The 24,062-nt window shown below is 35.8% G+C and overlaps 1 protein-coding gene across 6 annotated transcripts in view; it reads right to left on the bottom strand.

The window, feature by feature from the left end:
- Positions 1-4,234: 4,234 nt before the first annotated feature.
- The window catches only part of ATP13A3 (ATPase 13A3), a 60,598-nt gene continuing 40,770 nt past the window's right edge, over positions 4,235-24,062 (bottom strand). For 5 of the 6 annotated variants that reach the window (XM_062583260.1, XM_062583258.1, XM_062583259.1 and 2 more), the window contains 19 exons: positions 23,861-24,011; positions 23,293-23,409; positions 22,379-22,396; positions 22,106-22,259; positions 21,853-21,973; positions 20,568-20,692; positions 19,406-19,584; positions 18,825-18,947; positions 18,659-18,738; positions 17,840-17,882; positions 17,621-17,730; positions 16,589-16,685; positions 15,631-15,703; positions 14,538-14,715; positions 13,204-13,391; positions 12,379-12,467; positions 11,896-11,976; positions 7,985-8,074; positions 4,235-6,437 (listed from right to left, as the gene is read on the bottom strand). In XM_062583260.1, coding sequence (XP_062439244.1) covers positions 6,240-6,437; positions 7,985-8,074; positions 11,896-11,976; positions 12,379-12,467; positions 13,204-13,391; positions 14,538-14,715; positions 15,631-15,703; positions 16,589-16,685; positions 17,621-17,730; positions 17,840-17,882; positions 18,659-18,738; positions 18,825-18,947; positions 19,406-19,584; positions 20,568-20,692; positions 21,853-21,973; positions 22,106-22,259; positions 22,379-22,396; positions 23,293-23,409; positions 23,861-24,011 — 2,215 coding nt within the window. In that variant the 3' untranslated portion in view covers positions 4,235-6,239. The remainder of the gene's footprint in view (positions 6,438-7,984; positions 8,075-11,895; positions 11,977-12,378; positions 12,468-13,203; positions 13,392-14,537; positions 14,716-15,630; positions 15,704-16,588; positions 16,686-17,620; positions 17,731-17,839; positions 17,883-18,658; positions 18,739-18,824; positions 18,948-19,405; positions 19,585-20,567; positions 20,693-21,852; positions 21,974-22,105; positions 22,260-22,378; positions 22,397-23,292; positions 23,410-23,860; positions 24,012-24,062) is intronic. The other variant, XM_062583262.1, reaches the window with a different exon arrangement.

Raw genomic sequence — 24,062 nt, forward strand, 5'->3', positions numbered from 1 at the left:
CAGAGATACAGATACAAAACTGATCTTTTAAAAAGGACCAAGTCAGACACAGGTAGAACAGCCTAATTTCTCAAATGCCTGAACTGCTGGCAAGAGCATAGCACCACAGATCGAAAACAGTAGCTGTGCCAAAAAAGTAGAAGCCAGTATTAAACAAACAAACAAAAATCCACAGACAATTCTAGGTTAGGTTCAGAGAATTGAAAACTGGTAAAATCAGCATCCCTTCCTTGGTAATTAAAGGATTAGCAGTAACAAGTGGCAACACAGATGCTCTAGAGCAAGCTCTCACATGGCCTTTGAATCCCAAATTGGGCTTAGAATTCTTTGAATGAGAAAATACGTCATCCACCACCACCACCTTGAGGCTTGACACTCCCAAAGGGCTTTTCCGTGTTATACAAAGAATCCACCAGAGAATCTAGGAATTCACAGATGACATGAAAGTATCAGAGTCACAAACCAAGAAAATGTGAACTATTCCTGTGTAGCTCAGGAGGTCCAAACCTTGGCTTGTTCAAGTATCCCAGTAGCAACAGCAACTACAGTACCAGATCTGGGCTAGCCCACAAAAAGGCAGTAACAAGCATTTATCTGCTTTTCCACCCCTCTCTTTCATATTGTGCAAACTGACACCTTAGAAGCTTATCTGCTTTTTAGAGGAACTTATTAGAAACACAGCAGGCAATCAGGCTTCACCATGACTCTGCACTTTAAATGGGAAGAAAAACAGCAAAACGCATCCTCTAGATAACACTACTTTACTCCTATTTACATAGCTACTTTCAAAGGCGGAAGAAAATGCTAAACTTTGTAGCAAATTTTGCCTACTTTTTAGTTGTAGAAGCAACCGGTTTCTGCAAGTTGGATGTAACACTATCTACAGTAGAATTTGAGACCACACACAAAACAGGAGAAAAATTCAAGTCATACACGCAATGGCACAAAACAAGCTTGCGGCTTCTGACAGTGACACTGCAGTACGGGCACCAACCAGCCCAATACAAATCTCGTTGATTAGAGCCAAAAATTTGGTCTTTCAGCACAAATTAGGATTTGAAAGAGAAGTTTCAAATTCGTTATTAAGACACTCAGCTATATAGTAGTCTGATACACGAAAGCATTAGATTTTATGTGAATGGACACATCAATTTTCAACACTTGAGTGATATGTGTCTTCTCAAGGCTGCTCTGACCTTACCTTTCATGCAGGATTAGAGTCAATGCAACTTGATTATGGAATGAACAGTTTTCCACTTAATGCTTTGGCTAAGGAATCCAGACTTCACGCATTTGGCTCCCTGCTCTTCCTCCAAGTCTTCTGTAATCACAGAGCAACAAAACCTAAAGTCCAGAAGATCCTGAAGGGAGAAACTTTGTCAAAACATTAGCTTGAAATTACAAGGCTCCAAGTTTTTGTAATCAAGTTGTTTACTGGGCATTTCAAACACCCTGTCTTCAGGTTTAAAACATTATCTAACAAAAAAAAAAAAAAAAAAAAAAAAAAAAAAAAAAAAAACCACACACACACACAAAACAAAGCTGAACTGCAAGATGGAAAAGCTGTCTTTATTCCTGTATGATTTTTCTAAAGATGACAGTGACAACAGTGGCACTAAAAACCAGGAGCATTCCCTCAGGAGAGTCACTTCAAAACTGCTTCCCACAGAAAAGGAGCATCTGGATAACAGAAGCTGGAAAAAACTCTCTATTCGAGATAAAAGGTGTGGCTTTAAAATGGCTTTCATGCACCATCAGGTGAAAGTAAGGTCACTATTACTCTACTCCAGAACAGCAGTGCTACATATGCGTTGCAAACACACACTGCTTTTCTGCTCCCACCTTCACATACAAGGACTGAATAAGATATCCATGGCATCAGCCAGAGCGAGTTCATATTCTTCAACAAGCTTTGAATCAGACTTAGCTGTACGAACAGTAATTAAAAACAATTTCATGAAACTAATGAGAAGAGTTAAAATAGAATCTGTTCATTTTAATTTTATTTCAAAGAGCTTCAGTCACAAAAATGATTTACAAGACTATTTACAATTCTATTTTACAGTTATTTACGTATGCCTTTTGACAACAGGGTACCATTTTAGAGCAGCAATGCATGTTTTAAATACAAAGATGTATTATCATTTTGGATTTAAAAATAAAAAGGAAGCTGAGCTTCTAGATTATACTGTAATGCCTTTTAATCTGTTAGGATTGAGGAATTCACAAAGTGAGTAGTTTCTGGTTCACATCATTATCAAACAAGCTGCAGTTTGTTGAAAATAGCTGTAAAAACCTGAAGCTTTACTGTATAAAATCAACATATTCAAGACTCTAAAAATTGTCAAAATCCCACAGCTTTCCCTTAAACATACAAAAGCCTAAGTTTACAATCCGGAATTTCATGGGAGAAATCCTACAGAACTTTAACTCTTGCATTTTCTGATGACCAACACAAGCATTAAAAACTTGCAGCATAAAAAAAGGACTCCACATTTGCTCAGTATCATACTGTATATACCTATACAGCACAGAATCATTTACCCAATTTAGGATGACTGTTCAGCACAACCTTCATGAAGAAAAATAAATAGAATTAAAAAGCCAACTTTTCTTTTTTTTTTCCTTTAAAGTGCAACAGCAGAAGTTTCTAATTTAAAGTTACAATAAACACGGAGAGTTTTGCAGTTTTGTGGATGTTTTAATTACTTCTGCTCAAACTTCTTTAACAGTAGATTCACAGCACATGAAACAAGAGTTGCTGCTAATTAAATTTGAAGGGAAGAAAAAACTTCTAAAATAACCCTGAGGGATATACAATTTAATGATCTCGCCATTTATTTTTAAAAAGTAACATTTATTATTTAGCAATTGCTTTTTCTGGGTAGACCAGTCCTTTAAGTATGTGCATAAATAAAATTTAAAAATCAGTAATATTTACAAATCCTAATACATCAAAGTAAAATACGTACAGATTAAATTTAAAGTCTGCATACACAAATAATTTAATATTAAATCAAACTTCTCAATGTAAGGCCAAAATATACAGCAGGAAGAAAGTGTCTACCAGCTATCTAGTGGAACTCACTAAATTGGTCTGTTCACCTGAACTTAGACATCCAAGATGAACATTAAACAGATTTTTTACTACAAACTGAATTTCATCTTACTTCAAAGCACAAACTGAATATGCTAGTTCAGATCTGGTTTGTTGTATTTCTGAAAGCCTGAAAAACAAAATTGCTCAAAATTAGAAAAACTATAGGTGGCCAAACCCAGCTCTTCAGCAGAAAGGCATAATTCCCAATAATTGCAGGAGATGGAAATGCTTATTTTGTGGCTGAACAAAAAAAGAAATATTCTCTCTCAGAAAGGTTGACTTATTATTCTTAACTATATGTCAAAAGTAAATAGGTCAGAGCTCAGGCATGCAATTTCAGAAACACTTACTAATTCTGAATGCATATCAAGCTAGCTCCCACCTGAAAAACATACTGGCAAAATTTTCAAGTCGCTCATGACCCTAACTAATAATTAGCCCCTTTAATAACCAGTTTCAACAAATGGAGACACTGGGCTATTTCCGTTTTCATGAGAAAAATTCCACAAAACATTCTCTGAAGAAAAGCCCACCTTAGTAAGCAGTCTCCTCCTCTCTTTCTAGAAAAGTCTAACACGCTAGAATAGTATGATTCAGAATCCAAGGAAGCTGAGAGAAATAAGCAGTTTAGAGAAAATATTAAGCAAAAGTACGTACTAGAAAAATGCTTTTTTTTTTTCCTTTCACTTCTGATGGAACAACCAAGCTAAAGTGATCAATGAAATGGAAAACAAAGCTTATTTGTTTAAGGGTAAGTCACAGCTCCTAGGTCCAAGATGCATAGCTTCACCACCTTTTTCTTTAGATTTTGGAATAGTACTTACTCATCTAAGAATTATTCTTCATCAGTTATTCCATGCTACAAAGACTGTATGAAATCAACATTGGCAGAAATTAGCCAACTGATTCAAGCTCATGATTAAGAAATTCATCTTAGTCCACAATTTCAGACCCTTTAAAAGCTACCAGTTTCATCTGATGTTCATGACCAAAAGAAGGCAGATTAGACTTTTACACTGCTCTGCTGAACGACTGCTAATAAAACAACTTTGTTCTTTCCTCTGCTCCACCTCCTCTCCACCAAAAAAAAAAAAAAAAAAAAAAAAAAAAAAAAAAAAAAAAAAAATCAGGAAAAGAACTGACAGCTGGACTGGAGGATAGTATACTATAAGCATACTATTTCTGAGGAGCAAGTGTTATTTTCTACTAACCTTCAAGTTCTAGAAAAACATCTTCCAAACCATTTAGCACCACTTAAGTTCACTATTGGCACAGCATGTTCAACACTGCAAAAATCCTAAAATGAACAGTAGAGGACACTGCCACAGACTGCCTTACAGAAAAGCACAAGGAAATAAGCCTGACCTGGAAAAATTCCACTTACTAAAACAATTTTGGAATAGAATAATCCCCATAGGAATTTGAAAAGTAAACAAAGACCCTACCATCCCAAACTCTGTCATCAAAATACACACACAGAAGTCCCAGCCAGTCTGGGGCCCTCCCTCTAATCCCTACATGAGTTCTCTCTAAAGGGCAGCTCCGGATCTTAGATGCCCCCCTTCAAGTTCAGGGGCATCTGAATCAGTCAGTTCCACTTGGTTAAAAAAAGGCAGATCAATAGCCAACATTTTTGCTATCTTCCCAAAGACACAACAATTTAAGTGCAGCAATCCAACGATGGTTTGAAGGTAAGTAGCTTGTAGTTCTTTCTCATGGACGTTAAACAAAACAAAACCCCCCCCAAAACACACAAGAATTCTTAACACACACTTTTGTTTAAGCTCTGCTTGTGAAGACAACGCCTACCCCTACATCTTTGCTGATCTATTTCTCTAGAGATCTTGGGTTTTCTTTGACACCACCTAGCGGCAAAATCGTGCATTGCTGATCCAAGTACTTAAAGCAGCATTACTGGTGATGCAAGTTTAAAAAAATAAAATCCAGATCCAGATAAGCCTTAGTTCTACAGCAAGACAAGATTTTAGCTCTTTTTTTTTTTTTTTTTTTTTTTTTTTTTTTTTTTTTTTTTTTTTTTTTTTTTTTTAAGTTTTGCTTCATACAGCTACATATAGTGCTTAAGACACTGGCAGATTCTTTGAAATGCATATGTTCTTAACATGCAGAAGTCCCAAGTGTGGGCTTGTGAAAATATCTCCCCCCACTCTCTCCTTGCAGCAGTAACTTTGGCCTTACTACTTCAAGGCATATAATAAAATTTTCTTAAGATTTAAAAATAAAACCTTATCTTTCTGTTGTAAAAAGTAAGGTCTGTGGAGATATAGTTAAAAGTAATAAAAGGTGAGATGGAAAAAAAAAATGTTAGGTTCTCCAGCCCTCCTTCTCCAAACAGGTTAAGGTATAGCCTAACGCCTCCTTTACTGGAGTCTGTCTTCAGCTTTTCAGGGTTAGCTAGAAGAGAAGCTAAGAACACACTTGAGAACAACGTAATTTCTGCTTAGGGACAGAATGTATTGTTTCTATAGTGCTCCCAATTCCTGCTGTGGCAGACAAAGAAACTAAACTTAAACACAAACTTTTTCACCTGGAAACACTCCTTGCTAGTAGGGACAAACTTAGGGCTACATTCACCAAAACTTCAGAACCATTCTGAGGCACAAAGCTTTTCAACAGGGAAAATTGGAAAAAAAAAAAAAAAAAAAAAAAGAGAGAGAGAGAGAGAGAGAGAGAGAGAGAGAGAAACCAAAAGAAAACAGCCAAAAAGGTCATTACGTGTCTCTAGTACTACCACAAAAGCCTTACATCATAGAGCTTACATTAACAGGTGCCCTGGTAAACAAGTTAGAACAATGATTAAGATATCCCAGGCAAATAAAGCGAACCTGTTTAACTGCCCTGCAGTTTAAATCTCCAAATATATCTCATTTTGGAATAACTGTATTTTTAAGTTAGAAGAAGGTGGAAGAAAAGATGACCAGTTTTGTTCTGCCTAAGGTAACCTACATTTTTAAAATGTATAGCTATGAGAGTCTGGCTCTGAATTATGTATTCAGACAAACAAAAACAGTTGGAAGTATCTGCTCAGAATTTGACATTTAGTATAATGTAATTTCAAATGAAGCCTGAAAATTACATTCTTCTAAATTCTACTAAAGACACATGCCACCAAGATCCGTTGTTATGTTAAAGTGATGATTTGATATGAACCATTTTCTTGAGAAGGTACTTTAGCTTCTGTTGTTGTTCTGGGTTTTGGTGGCCATTCTGGATCAACCAGCAGTTCCTGAGCTAGATGCATATACTTGGCTTTTGGTGTCTTCTCTCTACAGCCAAACAGTGAAGAAAGGAAACAAGCTCCCCAGTGATCCACAGCCTCCTGCAGAAGTAGTAAACAGATTTAAAAATTTGATTATTGAAAGCAGAATTAATTAACAAACCACACAGTAAATCATTACAAAAAATAGTATTCTAGTTTTTAATTTACTGTGTCATTGTCATATTAGATCTAGAAAGCACAGCACAGAAGCTTTTTGGTAAGGTCATCTCTTCTATACTAAGGTAGCAATGATATTAAAAAAAACCACTAAAACCACAAGTATTCTGCATTATAGTAACACAAAAGATCACCAACAAATTTCATGTATATTTTAACAGTTTTACTAAGTAGAAGTGTAACAGGCACCATTAAATGTTGCTGCTATTGAAGAGTCTTGGTCTTTAAAAAAAAGGCAGCGATATTCCCAAATTCCCAGAGATTTTCAATGAATGAACAAAATCTTTCACAATGAATTGTTTAGCTGAATGCATCCAACCAACCACAAGTGGCAGAATTTAACCATCCTGAGACCCCTAATTTCATTCCATCATAGGAAGCAAGTGCTATGGCCAGGCAGGATAAACAGTTACTAGAACACACAAAGCATTGAACTAAAACGTTCTGTTTTATTTCTCTTCTCCCAGGCCTAAATACATGCAACTTAACTAGTTGGAGAAGAAAAATACCACTCCCCCAGTCTCAGAGTGTTGGATTCCTCTCATTTCTCAGAGAGCACCTGTATTTTGTATGGCTGACATTCTGATGCAGATGCATACTACATAGAAATTCAGAGTATGAACAAACCTATGTATGGGTGAACAGAACCCAACATGAGCCTTAACCAAAACTCCCATTCTTCTGTGAATGCACAGCAATTTGTTCTTGAACATCCTCAAAATGGCAAATGCAACTCTGAAGTGAATACATTTAAAATTTATTATCGAAAAATAAAGCACTAATTTTTAGAAGAAGTATACGAACAGCTAAAAGTGGTAAGCCAAAAGGCTTAGAAAAGTCTATTTTCTATGGGATTCATAGAAAATTCTTTCATGTATTAATGTCAGAAGGGCAGACCAGACAAAGATTCATGGTCACTTGAAGAGAAGAAGCTAAAGTTCAGAGTCTCTTAAACCACCTAAATTAGTAATAATGTGCCTTTACTTGCCATTTCCTTTTATTTCATTTGTGTGTGCTATAAATTACTGCTCTCTAAAATCCTAACTCAAATTCCATTTAATCAAGGACTGGATTAGACCCAGAGTCAGCAATTCTGCTTTCAAGTAAATCAAGACATTCCTATTATGCTAATTTGCTGCTACAATGCAAATGCAATTTGCTAATATGCAAATGGCAGATAAAGTGAGAAAACTCAAAAGCAATCTGCTGGGTTTGTCTCTCACGTCTTGTATACAGAGAGAAGCTCTTCAGCATACAGGTGTCAACAAGGAGAGAAATACAAAACCAAAAGCCACTCCTTTTAATATTCAAGTTACAGAAATCCAATTTAAACATTAAGACAAAAGACATTTTTTTTAGATAGTAAAAAACCACAAAACTGATTAATTTGCATGCACTCAAATGATGACAGCAAAATACTAGTCTCCAACCTGAGGCGGCTGGGGTATGTTGAGGCGATATTCTCCTTGTTTGTCTCGATTGAACACAACCTTCCAAAGGATCATATCAAGGAGGACATTCTGTGAGACAGTGCAGTGAGTGGGAAGAATTAAAGAAACTAATGATCATTTGTTGTTAGTGTGCACATTACAAAAAAATTTTGAAATAGTGTGTTAGGCATAACTAATTCTGTGCCAGACAAAACAGAGAGCTTACGTTATTTGTCAGTTAGCGATAAACATTTTCACTTCTTAAGTGCCCACATGAGATTTAAGAATATGAACATGTACTTTAAATCAACTGCAATATGACTAAAACTACATTCACCAGTATAGATAGAAGTTATAAATATACATACTTAATGTGTTTCCACACTTTTAAAAAAGCTGAAGCACTGCATACATTAGTGCTTAAAGCAACATTTTCTGAAACCATTTTTAACATTGTATGGTACTTCATAATGTAGTTATTTATTTTTTAAAATAGAGACATTCACAGAAAAGCTTTGTATGGAGTGGCAAATCTGAGCCACCAAAAGAAATTCTGAAGGCCTTAGGTGCTGTTCCTGATTTTGGAAAGAGGACAGATGTTATGCACTACACTTTGTACATCTGGTTATTCTTATCAGGCTGCGTGGGTGGACTAGAGAGCCTTGAACAAGTCAGGCAGAACAGATGTGAACCTGTATCTCCCAAGGCCTTAAGCCTATGACCCTCTGATCTTTGAACAGATTCAGCATTTAACACCTGACTATTCTCCACCATTGAAAAGGGGAGCTGATCAAACAGACTCTTATAAAAGCATCTGCCAAGCAATCTCTCAGTTTGTTAAAAGCTCATTTTTGAAGCTGGTCTGTTTCCTTCTGGTTCAAATATATGTCTACATCAAGCATTTGAAATGAGGAGAAACAACTGCTAAGGTTTGCCTTTGTTATGCTCTAACATCTAGAAGAAAGAATACATGTGGATTTACAAATCTAGTCTGACACCTCCATGGATGGAGCAAAAGCTTTACAGAATTTCAGAAAACACATTTTGGACAAACACACTCAGAACTCAATCCTGTTGTGTAAACAATTAAGAAATTAGATGGTAGTGGGGACATTAAGTGTCAAACTGACAAGTGTGACAAATTAAGAATGATCCAACCTCTCCGCTTGTCATATCATTATGAGAACTTAGAGGCAATACATAACAATTTGTCTCACCAAAACAAACAAACTACAGATTATATACCTACAAGAATGCCTTCTTGGAAGAAATAGGTAGATGCCACCAGCAGCTTTTCCAAAGTGTTAAGAATGTGAACTGCTGTTTTTAGTAACTGTGTAGTGAAAAGCCTGAGAAGAGTATCCAATGAGGTACACAGGACAGAAGGGTGATGCTTACTGAAAGTGTTGCTTACTGAAAATCTGCATTGGAAGCAAATGAATGAAATAGCTTGTGATTCCTCCATAATACATTGGAACTATGGAGTTGGCACTGCACGCAAAAACTTCAGGAATCCTGGAACAGTACTACTGGACTTGGACAAATACAGTTCAAAAGGTGGGACAAAAGAAGGTCAAAATGCAAGGTGAAAATACGCATTGTAAAACAAGGTTTGGATCTGAGGAACACTGGGGCAATGCTTCTACTGGAAACCCACTGTGTAGTAGGACAATTTATCTCTGTCTAAATAAAGCACATCATTCTACAGTGAAAGCAGAAGAACTAGTCTGAAGTCAAATGCAGTATGTCCCAACCTGTACACATCAAGAAAACTTAATTCTGTAATTACTTCTATTCCACTACAAAAGTGCGAGCAACAAGACAAATAAGAAAATCTATCTAAAAGGAATGTGACAAGTCATCCCACCAGTTCTGGTAATGGCAAGTGACTGAAGTGTTAAAAGGTACTAATTATGCTCTATATAGGAAGAAGGGATGTGGGACTGAAATACAGGGTGAAGGCAAACACTTTGCAGCAACTGTCATTTAGATTATGCTTACTGAAAACTTAGAAGTTTGGTTGATGTGGCAACCAAGGCCCAGAAGTAGAACCTTAAAAATCCCAAATCTAAGACAAAGTTTTGTCCAAGACACGTGCTGATACGCGGACTGACACACTGCTCGAGCAGGCTTTCTGCCAGAATCTTTACCAGTTCTAGTACTGAGACATTACCAAAGTGCCTAGAAGTTAGGAAGACCATTACCTGAATAACAATGTAATTTTTCCAACAGAAGGTTTAAAAGTTATTTCTCTCAGAGTTTATCAGTGGACTGAGAACTGTAATCACCACCTTTTTATGATCAATATAGCTACACAAAGGTCAGTCCCAAATAGTAATTTCTTAGTGCTTCAGAAAAGCTTGATTTCCATAGATTGTTGCAATAAAAGTATCAAAACTTACTGAACAGAAAAGGCAAACAGGAAAAATATTTTAAATCCAGGAGTTTCACATTAAATTATTTTATTAAAAAAAAAAAAAAAATCCTGCAGTCTCAGAACAACCATTCTGGGTCAGTGAAAAAAAAAAAAAAGCAAAATACATAAAATTTAGCTTTTAACAAACAGAAAGGTAGTCAAAAAATAAGAATTTAGTAATACAAAAATATGAAAGGAAGGCAAAAGCAAGAGTTCCACAACAAGCAGGTTAAAAAATATAGAACAATCTTAGCAAGGCACAAAATCTTTAGGAGGGGATAAATTTGTTAAACAAGACAAAGGCCCAAGAATTTATTATCTACTCTGTTTCTGAAAAATACAGATTCTCACATGTGAAAATTCTGAAATATGTTCCAAAAGGGAAGAATGTAATAGAATGTTGTTCCAAATTAATCTGGAACAACATTTTGAATTCAAAGCATTTGTAACTTCAACTAAAGTATTCTAACTAAAAATAACATAAGCAACCAATGTTTTTAAGTTATGAATAAAAGAGAGAACCTAGTCAACTGGAAAGAATCTTAATGCTGCAGCAGCATTCAAAGGCCAGAATGGTATGATGCAAACAAGCATTATGCTGGTTACCTTGATATAAATCCCTCACATAGTAATTGAAATACTACCTAAAAGCTGCAGAAAATGTTATACAGTGGAAAAAGGATGATCGTACTGCATAAGTTAAAAAGCTTTTTCACCTTGTAGAAGAAAAATAGTAGCTAATGACCGCAGCCAAAAGCCAATATATTTAGGCTGGAAATAAATCATCATTTTAACAAGGAGAAACAACCACAGGAATAAATGACTCCCTTTGAATTCTGACTCCTTACAGAAGATGCATCTCTGCTCTTGAAGATAACATAGGGGTATCTGGACAAAAGTTAGAGTGTGTTTCTGCCCACACTAGATCAGGAATCACAGCAGAGAAGGTCAGTATCTAAATTGACTGCATGTGGACAAGCTCAGGGCCAGAAAAAGCAGATACATGCAAACATTTCTACTTCTGGACTTGAACAAACTGTTCAAATCAGATAAGATGAGCAAATTATATAGACTTGCAGTATTCTAAAGAATAAGCTATATATGTGATTCAACAGAATAAAGATGGGCTTCCCTAAGAATTTTATATAAGCATTCTGCAACATTTAGTTCTTTTCTATGGTATGTTAATCTGAACTGAATTATTACAGCAGATAAAAATTTCAACTATTTCTTTGGACAATACATTTAAGACTTTCAATTTTCCACTCCCTCCTCTTTCAAGAAAAAAAGACTTTTAAAGTTACGCCTTCAACACAGAAAACCTTGATACCTTAAATTTAGCCTAGAAGTACATTTATAGAAGTACAAACTTAGAAGTAAAACAGTGCTCCCTTTCAACAGATGTGCTCTCAACAGAGACCTTCTAAACACAAGACAAACCTGTACCCTGAAAAACACTAAATAGACAAGTACTTTTTCCATTTGAATTTCTTACCTCCACCAACACGGATACAATTGCATTGACAATAACAATGATGAGAATTCTTAGACGCCACTCATATGGCACACACACGAGCTGTGAGAAAAAGTTGCCAGAGGTTAACAACATGCACACAAGGTAAAATGACACAAACATTAAAAACAGACTGATAATTACAAACTCACACACACACTATAAATACACAAGTCTATACGCATAGAAACCTAAAAGCAATAGAGCTTATTAACACTTAAGGGCTTTGATCAATGGTCCAGTCATAAATTCAGTGCAAAGTGTTTTGGCAAAAAAGGCGGACTATAACTAAGTTAAGCATTTCAGTTGTCTCTCTGCAAGTACACACCCATTTTGTTCAAGTTCCCCTGCTCCTCCCCCCACACAGATGAGAAGCCACAGCTCTAAGTGTCAAGTATGCCCAAAAGGAAGCTAACCAGTTAGCTAAGAAAGTACAAAAGTCTGTGCATATTTGTGGAATCTTACCTCAAGAAATGCGTCAATAGATTCAACTGGATGCAACATGATGAAAAATATGAAGACATAAAGAACTATCACGGAAATAACAAACAGAACTGAAAAAAAAATAAAATAAATAATCAGACCATCTCCCAGTCAAAGAATTTAGATAGGTTTTGCATGTATCACAGGTTCATTTTTCCCTGGAAATACTCATTTTGCCCTCTAAACCCAATCTAGAGAAAAAGTCTGCTTAGTAGTGCACAGCTAAGCACACAACTTTCCATCGAGCAGTTTTTCACAATTTGTTACAGTTGAGTTTATGACCAAGACCTCAATGTTCGGAATTATTCAAATAATTATCTATTATAATATACAATGTTTTCTAACACATTTAAAAATATTAGCAAGTAAATACAGCAAATATACATGACAACTGATTTAAGATTAGGTTATTATAAAACAGCAAGGAGTTCAGTTTTATCACACCCCCAGAAACCCCATGATTCTACAAGAAAACTTCATATACTGCCGAGTCTGTGATTGCACTCACAGGTTTTTCCAAAGGAAAAAGAAAAAAATAAAATCACATTAGAAGTATTTTTCATTGTTTACTTTGAAGAAATATAGTCTCATCTTCTACAAAGAAAGAAGCAATTAACAGATTCCCCCATGCACATTATTTAGTTCTTCCTTATTTCTATGATTATCAGAGGATAATCATCCCATGTTCCCATAGCAATGCTACTACTCCTAAAGGAGCACAATGGGATTGCAAGCAAACCATGGATAAGCATGTGGTAAGTAATTTGGAGTTTTACTTGGAACTGTATATAGAAAGAAAGGACTTACAATTTTTGTAGCATGGTTGTCTAAAGGGCTTTCCTTTAGAAAAGACAATCGCCACTATGAGGTACTGAAAGCTGGAGATAAAAAACAAAGTCGTGTTTTCATAATTTTTAATGTTATGTTCATCATGAAGAGTTTCGTTCTCATAGTGGGCAGAGCTGGTGTTTGTGGCATTCAATACATGACACGCACTACAACACAAAAACATAAAATTGAGTTAAGGAAAAATGCAAATCAGGCTAAAACCTATTGTTAAAAAAACTGATGACCATAAATTGATACAGTAATTAAAATAAGCATATCCTTGAGAACATAATACAAATAGTAACTCCAAACTGGAGTAAGAAGGTAACAAGTTTTATGAATTCTGAGCTTCAAGTTCTTGCACGTGTCCAGTCTGTAAGTTCCCTACATGAACTGTTTATGAATTACCATTATAGATGCACTTTGATGAAAAGATAAGAAAATACTGCAAACTAAGAAAAGATACAAACAGCTCTATTCTCAGATATTCCAATTTTATTTTTTGGAACTACAGTAGGACTACACAACTTTGTATTCTAAGAACTAAAATAGGTCTGAACAATGAATATCAGATTTGGATCTCAATTGTCCGAGAGCTGAAAAATATTCACATCCTGTAGTCTGGCTCTGACTCATTTTCATTTTAGCCATTAAATAACACCTATGTATCAATAGGCATTTAACAAAATATTATCCCATAATCAGTCATTATTTGTTTCTTCTTGTCCTTCTCTCCACCTGGAAATCAAACCTGTGAAAATTTTCCCAGTAGATTATCTCCATCTTTTTGGAGAATGCCTACATGCAGACAAAGAAAATACCTACTGTTCTTGCTGCCTAATCATAATTTCTATTTGTATTATACATTTTCCTCAGATTCTCCTTTCCCCAAATCAAGTGTCAGACTCTGGTTTTCCATAAGAACCATCAGCACTTCATATTCCTACCTCACTTAACAGTACCCCCTTTCCCATTGAAATTTTTCCCTGTATATTACAAATGGAGCAGCTCATTTACCTACTGATTTCCACCTACTCATGCTATGGGCAACAGAGAGAAAGAAAAAAACAGTAAGTTCTCTGAAGAAATCTGGGAGCAAAAGTTCATATTCACTAGACAAAAGTCTCTCCCAGGACTGCTGCCAGAAGTTCAATTCCTCTAGTGAGCAATGGCCATTAGCCTAGTTCAGCATACTAACAAGCTGCCATACAGAAGCTTTAGTTCCCACAGAGGGTGGATAAAGAAAAGAGCAATTATTGACTATTCCCTTTCAGTCATTAGCGTATCCAGTATGGAGCCGCTGAAACACTTACTCAGATTCTATTGTCCAATGCTCATACCAGGACTGTTGCTTGACCCAAAAAAACCCAAGGATTTGGAAAGCAAAGCAGATGATGATCTGAGACAAAACGGAACACAAAAGTGGACCTGAGATAAGACCTGATGGAGGCCTTTGCGCAACAAGTTCCTTCCAAGCAGGGTTCAAACTCACTGCAAAGAGAAAGAAAACTAAGTTGCACATTGTATCATTATGGCTCTCAAAAGCTACCCTCTTCACATTCTATGGAATTAGAATAGCCCGCTCATGACCTCTCGAGCTTTACCCTTTACAGATTTGCCTGCATGGTTCAGAACCACCATTGTGAAACTACCTGAAAGACTACACCTCCCCAGATTGTCACAGTGCCTCCTATAGGCTGGTTACCTCTGGCGGCACAGGATGAAGAGAGGACAATAATAGCATAAAGAGGCTAAAGCAATTAGTAGTGTGTTTCACAAAACTCCAGACATGGCTCTTAAGACTAAGCTGAGCTTCCCATTTTTCTAGCATAAGCACTTACAAATCTGCGCTTCAATTCTGGTCTCCCATGGCTTTGAAAAACTCATTTCTTTAAATCTCGGAAAATGGAATTCTACTGTTCGCCTGTACACTGAACGCTATTTTCATGTGTGGAATTAAATACTACACTAGACAGGAGGTTGCAAACAAATGTAATCTTTTGCAGACATAAGTTTAACTAAAAATGCAAGAAACAAAAGACATTTGAGAAATATGATGTTGGAACAAGTAGGGTTTTGATTCCAACAGTAGCTTCCTCATTCCAAGACAAATTCTTGCCTCTCTGTTCAGTGAAGAATTATATTCATAAGATCATACCCATGACCTGGTTTTATATGAAGACTTCTCACAAACCTGAGCCAATTCTGATTCAGTACAGAGTTGTTAATTCATATACTGTAATAATTGCAGCATCTTAACTATATGACTTGGTGTTCACACCAGCCAACAGCACGTAACAAGATGTTAAAGAAAATCTGACCATGTAAGAACTGCTTCATTGTTCAGAGTTGTAAGATAGTTGAATGGTACAGAAGTCAGCAGTGATAATTCAGCACAATACTTACTAGTGAAGACAACCACCAAAATGATTGCCAAATCAATGAAGAGAAACTGGAAATCTCCCAGATTGCTCAGGATCTAGACAGAAATCACAACTGAAACATTGGTAATTTCTTCACACCAACACACATCTCACAGTAACAATTCTACTGCGTTAATTCTTCAAGCTTTACTCTATAAAGGAGAGAGTCAGTTTGGCAAGAGACTGCCTTAAGTCTGGTAAAGTCTTGTGTACCCTACAGTTCAGAGATCAAATCTTGAAACAGAATAGTTTAAAAGAATTTGTTCCAGGCTCAAAACACAAGCTGTTCACTGGAAGTTGTTCTTAATCAAAACTTTTAGCAGGGAATCTTACAAACCCATTAAATAAAAGTTTAGGCCCACAGCTCTCTAAACACCACAGTCCCACTCATACAGTTGTCAGAATTTCCATCTCAAAGTTCCTTTAGTACTTTGCATTTTGGTTAAGTTACATATGCAAATTAAAGTACAGAATCTCCACCACACACCACCACAGTGAGTCCAGTCATATTAACAGAAAATACTCCACTTGTTTTTCCCCCGTCCTAACTCAACTTGTAGCTGCTCTATTTCAACCCTTACATAAAGGGAACGTACTGCCTTTAAACTAAGCTAGGATGTTTTAAATGCTGACAGTTTTAAATAATGGAAAACTGTATTTTTATTCTCTTTCTATACTTACTTGACTTCCCACTGTACGGACCTTCTAACTGCAGGGATTAATGTCTTTTAAACGTGCACTACCATGATTTTCATACAACCAGTGTAAAAAACACCTCCAAAATACTATAGCTAGCACTACGTTTAATTCACAATTTTTAGAACATGTTTGTTATTTGTGTGTACTTAAAGAGACTTGCAACAATTTAGTAGAAATATTTACCAACTTTTAAATCTCTGAATTATAGTACTATTGCTTAAGCACAACATTTAAATACTTACAGAATACAGCAGAGTAACACTGATGTACTGGATAATGCTGTATAATGCCATGAACTTAAATACACAAAAGGAAGTTATTAAAGCAGCACGGCCTTCCCTGTCAAAACAAACATATTCAAGTAACCAGAAAGCTTTTTATGCAAGCAGTTATACTCTGCTTAACAAAATGTTAGCTAAGATTAAACATAAACCCTTTGAGACATGTTACACTGAAGACAGAGCTGAGACACATGAAGGAAAAGAAGGGGTAAGAATGGTACACTTCCAAGTGTATCACAGCTGGAAGCATGGACAGAGCCATCAGCTTACTTCAGCATTCTTTGACTTTAGGTCGTTCTCCGATAACATGTTTAAATGCATTTCTGCTTGAAAAAGCATGTATCCCACACAAGTTCACTACACAGATCGAATGAGCATGCAGTCAGTCAGCTGCTGCCTTCAAAGATGTTTCTGATTACCCAGTACTTTCATTAGTTCCACATAAATGAAACTAGATTCTTCTCTGACTGACCTTCATGGAAAACTTATCTAACTTCCAATTCTAGAATTGAAAATTTGTCAAAACTTATTTATTTATTTAGGAAATTCAGTTTCTATCCATGATAGTGCTGAGGACTGAAGTTATCCAAAGAACTTTATCCCTCATAACTACACACTGCCTTCACGGAAAGGCAAGTAATCCGTAAGACACTAAATTACACATTAACGTTTAGAAGGTGTCACACAAAAAAGTGCAGTTTATGTGGACAAAAGGTAAATAAATCAAAACACTGAACTCTGCCACAGCAAGTCCTTACTAAGAGTACCTTTAGCAAAGAAGCACAAACTACTAAACTTATCACTTGTGCTTTAATTCAAATGGGCTTCCTATAATGTCAAACATGCACTAAGAGTATGCAGAATGAGTTACATAGCTACTACATATGCTGCTTCAGCTAGCTTACCACTAGTCTATAAAACACTATTTTGAACACTGTTAATTGCATTTATATGCAGAAAAGTATTCGTTAAGGGCACAGTAAGTGGTACTACCTGATCAGCTTTGGCACACAGGAAATACTAGGTGTCCTGGAAGTGAACGGTGATGCCACAGAAGCCTCAAGTTCAGACAAAGATATACCACCATGTGCCCTCTTTAGTGCCTGCCAGTTAGTATCAAAAGAAAGATCATTTTGAAGCACTCCTTCAGCTGTAAAATTTAACCAAATAATTTAACCAAATATTCTGTATGTAAAATAAAAATATACTTACTCCACAATCATTTGCACCATCTCCACACATGCCCACATAGTAACTATAAAAATCAAACATATGTCAACATTCCACACATTTCCTAATCACAGTCCATTTAATTTATTTCATGAAATACTTTTATATTACATGACATATTCAGGACATGAACAGACAAAAGCAATCCTTGATAAAGAAAGTAATTACTATTCCCATTATACACATAAGGGAGTAGACAGAAAACTAACATGACTCATCCAGGTAAATCAAACCAATAACGGTTACCATCCTTCTGTCATTCCAAGGTCTAAAGCATATATGCTCTAGGGGGAGGGCAGACTTTTGTAGCATTTGGTATTGCAACAGAGTTTATAAAAAGATAATCCTAAAAGCATCAGGATGGTCTAACTTCAGAAAAAAACAAGGAAAAAAAAATGTAGTCACGTGAGTAACAATCTCAAACTCAATAGTTTGAGCCTAGCACCAACACACAGGATATGATAAATGACCAGAAATCACTTTAACACTTCTTTAACAAACAGAAGACATCCAATACATTTGTTTACTAAGCCAATTAACCAGATTTAGAAATATGCTAGTCAGTTTAGCTACTAATCACTTAGAGTAAACTTTCATAATTTAAGATATTCACAACTGACCAGCAGATGGTACTGTTCTCATTCCAGTTTGGCTAAAGATCTGATTTACCAACTCAAAAGATTTTTTTTTTTTTGCAATTTGATGCAATAGCTTACAGCATACATAGGGAGGCTTTTTCCTAACACATTGAACACCCTGTCAGCCCTTACTTGCCCTTTATACAATTAAGCAAATACTTACTCTACATTTTGTAAAGCTTCCACCAGCTGAGTTTTCTGATCAGGTGCCATGCGAGCAAACACAGTGCCATGTAACACAAGCTGGAAAACAGGAAATTTCTTACTGTTCTTCACCAGACAAAGTCTGTCCATCACCAAAAGGGCCCATAGTCAAGTAAAGTACTTACCTTGGGTACCAGATCCTGGAAATGCTCCAGAATCACTGCAAATGACTTTCCATTCATTGCAAAATGGTATTTGGTCATCTGGAGATCCTCAAGGCTTTCATGGACCAATTTAACTGGAATATCCTATCATCAAAAGTATTTTAATTGTCAAGATGTAATATATTTACATAGGTACTGTGTAATTTCAAACTAACACTCAAAGTGGTATTTCTGCAGATAACACACTAGTGGAGGCTTGGGAAAGTTTCAACTGAAAGAAAACCTCATATAATGAAAACATCTACTGCATAACAAGAACATCAGCTTATCATGTTTCAGTTACACAGAGCGAGAGCAGTCTTAAGACTTAAATACAGCAAAAACGTCTCCTGCACAGCTAAAATGCCAAATCTCACATGCCATAGATCAAAGTTGAAAAAGCAACTCCAAGCTATTCTACCATTCTTTGTTTTACTATCTGAAAGTTAACTAATACCTCCACTTTGATTTGCAAAGGTGCTTAATGAAATAATTTGAAAAAGAAATAAACTTAACAGCAAATCTAACTAATAACACTCTAGAGAAAAAAATACTCAAGTTACCTCTGAGTTTATGGCTGGTGATGAACTAGTGCATTTTGCGAGGGTATCTGCATAATGCCAGTTGATCCTGGCAGCCTGCCCATCCTTTGGAGGTAGTGCTTCAGCAATAATGACCTTATCCTGAGGTAGAATCATTCCACAGTCTCTGGCCACAGAGATAGCAGTTAACATATTATCCCCTGTTAAATAATTGCATTTAAAAAAGTTTCAATTAAAAAAAGGATAAGTAGCATGCACTGACATGCAACAGAAGAGACATGCTAACTATGCCAGTTTTAAGGCAGGAGAACTGCTTAAATTAAAGTGACACCTTCAGCACAATGCAAGTCTACAGCAGTCAAAGTTTAGCCCTGTAAACCCCTCCTACTGCACTAACATCACTAGAAAGTTTGTTTCCTTCAGTTACAAAAATTTCCTGTGATCAAATCTTAACATATATTTAAAATCAGGCAGAAAGCATGTGATTATTTAAAATACACTTTTTTTTAAAAAAAAACACTGTCATAGACCATGCAGGACCAACATCAAGTTCTATTACCAACTAATCAAAACATTCTTCCAGAGTTACACCTGTGATTAAAAAGCAAACACACTGTATGGAAAGCACTGAGAAAACTTACATACTAATACTGTCCTGCTTATGCGGACATATGCAGTCATTCTCACAAAAAATTTAAAGTGACTTGCCATAAGATAACTCAGGCTGGTAGGCACCCCTAGGAGCTCACACCTAGTCCAATCTACTGCTCAAAGCAGGGTCAACTGAGATCAGGCCAGGACATTTTTCTGTCTGATCTTGAAAAACTCAAAAGGTTTTCCATCCTACAAATCCAATGCAAGGTAACTTATGAATAGCGCTGGGGAGACCAACCTACAAAGTAGAATAATCCCAACACTGATTTCAGACCTCTGCCTAGCCAGAACATCTTTTACCCGAAATGAAATAGATTGATGTCTGAACAGTTTCATATTTTTTATGCTATAAATCTATACTAACCTGAATGCTATTCTATAATCTGACGTAAACGCTATGCTTCTTGCTCTAAATCCAGTAAAATCCAGTCTATTGACACTAAAATTTTACTTAATACTTTACTTATATATGTCAGACCAAAAAAGATAAGATTTTATGTCTTTAATACAAATGTGTTTACATGCTAACCTGTAACCATGACAGTGCGAATGTTGGCTTTATGCAAATCTTCAAGTACAGCAGGGGTTTCTTGCTTCAGCTTGTTTTGCATTATAATTAACCCCATAAAATCCATGCTGCTTTCAATAGCGTCTCTGTAGAAAAAGCAGCAACAGAAAACTTCAGAAGAATTGCAAATACTAGCTGCAGCTTAAAGAGTCTGTTTTTTCTGGTTATCAAAGTAAAGAGAAATGTTTATTTTTAACTATGAAAAGTGTGAAGAAGCTTTATAAAAGATGACCCCAAGAGATATTATCATCCCCATTCATTTATGCTTATTTCCTTTGTTTAAGTTTAAAATAAAAACATGAACCAGTATGACAAAAATGTTGTTTCCTCTCAAGTACAACTATTCAACTATGGTTTCTTCCCCAGAACTCTTTCTATAACTAATTGTATTCTCAAAAAGAAAGGTAACTCCTGAAAAAATGCTCCAAAATTGACTGCAGCCATTTTTTATTTTATTTAGAATGCACAGCTGGGATTTCTTTTCCAAATTAGCTGAACCTTAACATATAGTCTACCAATTTTTATTCCCAAAGCTAAAGAGTTTAGAAATTAATTAATTAAGTCAGTATCCATGGGCTTTGATATTGTACTTCTACAGATTTTCACACCTGACACTGGAAATCTGTTTCTCTACTTTGCACTGTTTTGGTAAAAATTTATCTTGATACAGAACTGACAAAACCACAGAGTCATTTTCATAATGCTGCAACTCAAACTCTATGGATAAAATGCATTTGCCAAAAAACTAGGATCATATGAAAAATAATTAACAGAAAATTCTACTCTTACAAGAAAAAGAAAAGCTCTTCTACCAATAGGTTTTCTAAGGAGAAAATGGTCACCCTGCCCACAACAGATGATAAAACTAAATCAAACATGCACAAGAGGGTTTCCACGAGATGCCATCATCTTTTAAAAACAGAGTTGATACACACACAAGTTGCAGAAAAATAAGATGAGATTCTATGCCATGTTAACAAAAAGTAAACACCATAAACTATTATTACAGTACATTTCAAGCTCAGGGCTGTTCCTCAGAATTCACTTTCTTACAGAACAACTTGCTTGTCTTAAATTTCTCATGTATTGTCCAAAGTACAAATAAAGAATGCACAGGACCATGTACATCAAGAGAGAAAAAGGATGAACAGGAGTTGTAACTGATTTAAACCAAAGTAAACATCACAATCCAAACCATGCAGCTTTTAAAGTCTGTTACTTATTAAAAAAGTAAAGTCACTCCTACCTATTAATAGTCTGGACTTTGTGCCATGTAAGCTTAGACTCCAATTTTCTGTGAGCAAGAGCAATAACTCGGAAGCCCTGCTTAGTGTATTCTTCCAGGACACTCTCAAAGTCAACAGGAACTTTAAAAGAAAGAAATAAAGAACAAAAGACGAAAAAAAAAACCATCAAACATCAAGTTCAGAGTTACTAGAATTGTTCCTATTACAGTTTAGCTACAAGGGTGGGGTGGAGGTGTCAGTTTTTTCCTTTACCTGTTTCCTGCTTACACAAACTGGCAATCACCTCAGGGGCACCTTTCATGTAAGCATCCATTCTCTTCTCCCCCAGAACTCTGGTTATTACACACATACGTTGTAAAACTGAAGAAAATGGAAACTGGCGCACAATTCCAATCTCATAGCTGGTCTGTAAAATGTAAGACAGAAGAGGAAAGAGGTTACATCCCCCAAAACGCTTAGAGGTGGACATCCCCATTAATGCTTAAAGAGAGGTGGATGTTTATGTGAAAAAAAAATCATACTTACTGAAAGCTCAAATAATTCCTAAAAAAAAAAAAAAAAAAAAAAAAAAAAAAAAAAAAAAAAGACATTTGTTGAAAATCTTCATTTTGGTTTAATATTTTCAGATACCAAAGTATTTGCAAATAAATCTACACAGCGTTCTCAGTCTAAAGTCACACTGCATTTGCAAATGATATATCATACATTTAGCATCTTTTACTTAAGACATTAGAACCTGATATTTAATACTAGAAAAACATGAACAAAGATAAATAGCGTACTGATTTCTGTTACAGTATCTGCAGGACTTTTCTCAGTCTAATTTCTGTGTCAGTTTAGCCTATGTAAATGACAGTAACAAATTGTTTCAGAACGAAGCCATGATTACTGCATCACAGCCAAAAACAAATCCTGTATTAAGTCCCCAGAGTACTTATAATGTGTAATCTCCTTCACAGTAATTACTGTTATGCATACAACCACATCAAGTTCTGAACAGAAGAGAAGCTTCTATCCACTGTGGAGGAATAGAACACACAGGAACCAACCTGCTACATCCTCCTGCTGCCTTTCTTTGTGATAATCTACGTAACAGAAACTGCAGGGTGAGCAGACTGAAACACTTCAGCAGCACAGTAACAATTTGGTAATGACACTAACTTTAAAATGCCCAAGCTCTAAACGCATTATAGTACTTGACAAACAATCTGCAATGGTAACAACCATGGCAATCAATCTGGTTGTCTTGAAAGTGACATCTACTGAATCACTACCTTGAACAACAGTTGAACAGTTTAACTTTTTTATACTTGTCTTTCGAAAAAAACAGTTCTGATCCTGTTTGCATTATACCAGCCAGAACCACAGCATATGGTAAAATGCACCTGTTTGTTAAACTCAGCTTTGTTTAATTCAAAGAATTGCTTGAATTTTTATACCATTTCTTGATTCGTTGCCTGCTTGGATTCTGGAAAAGGCTGTTTTGAAGGGCGAACCACCGTTGGCATAATACGATTATGAAGTGCTGTTTCTTCTTCAGTTGCTTCTTCTAAAATCTGTGTTAAAAAAAGTATAATCAACTAAATCAACACATTCATTAACTTAGGTTTTCTCATAATGTAGTTGTCAGAATAATAACCCTGGAGGTCAACCCAAGATGCAATGATCTTCCTAAACAAGATTTTTAGCAGTTCACATAAGATCTTCATAAAAATTTTGAATTTGAATTACATACACTAAAACTTTGCCACACATACTTCAGCATCAGAAAGTAGTAAATTAGATGTTCAAATTCTTTACATTTTTATGAACTATAGCATCAAATACATTTTAGAAACACTTTCATATTAAGATTTCCTTTGACACTTAAGTATTGCCACAAGTTTACCATTTTAAAGTTACAACTTGAATAGGCACATAATGGTGCATCTTGTACATGACAGCGTAGAAAACTTCGTATTACAGAACTTACAAATGTCACTTTTCTTGAAACAAGCAAATACTTACCCATCCTATTGCTTCAAACATCTTCAAATCAAGTGGGTCCCCAGAAAGTACCCCTTCAATTTTTGTAAGGGAATGACAAGTTGCCATGCAAGCAACAAACTCAGACTTCAGCAAGCTCTCACTGCAAGCCCTCTCTTCCGGCAAAAGGAAACTAAAACAATGAAGTTATAATATACTTAGCACTGTAATTATTTATTATGAG

This window comes from Rhea pennata, chromosome 9, assembly GCF_028389875.1.
Source record: "Rhea pennata isolate bPtePen1 chromosome 9, bPtePen1.pri, whole genome shotgun sequence".
NCBI classification, from domain to species: Eukaryota; Metazoa; Chordata; class Aves; order Rheiformes; family Rheidae; genus Rhea; species Rhea pennata.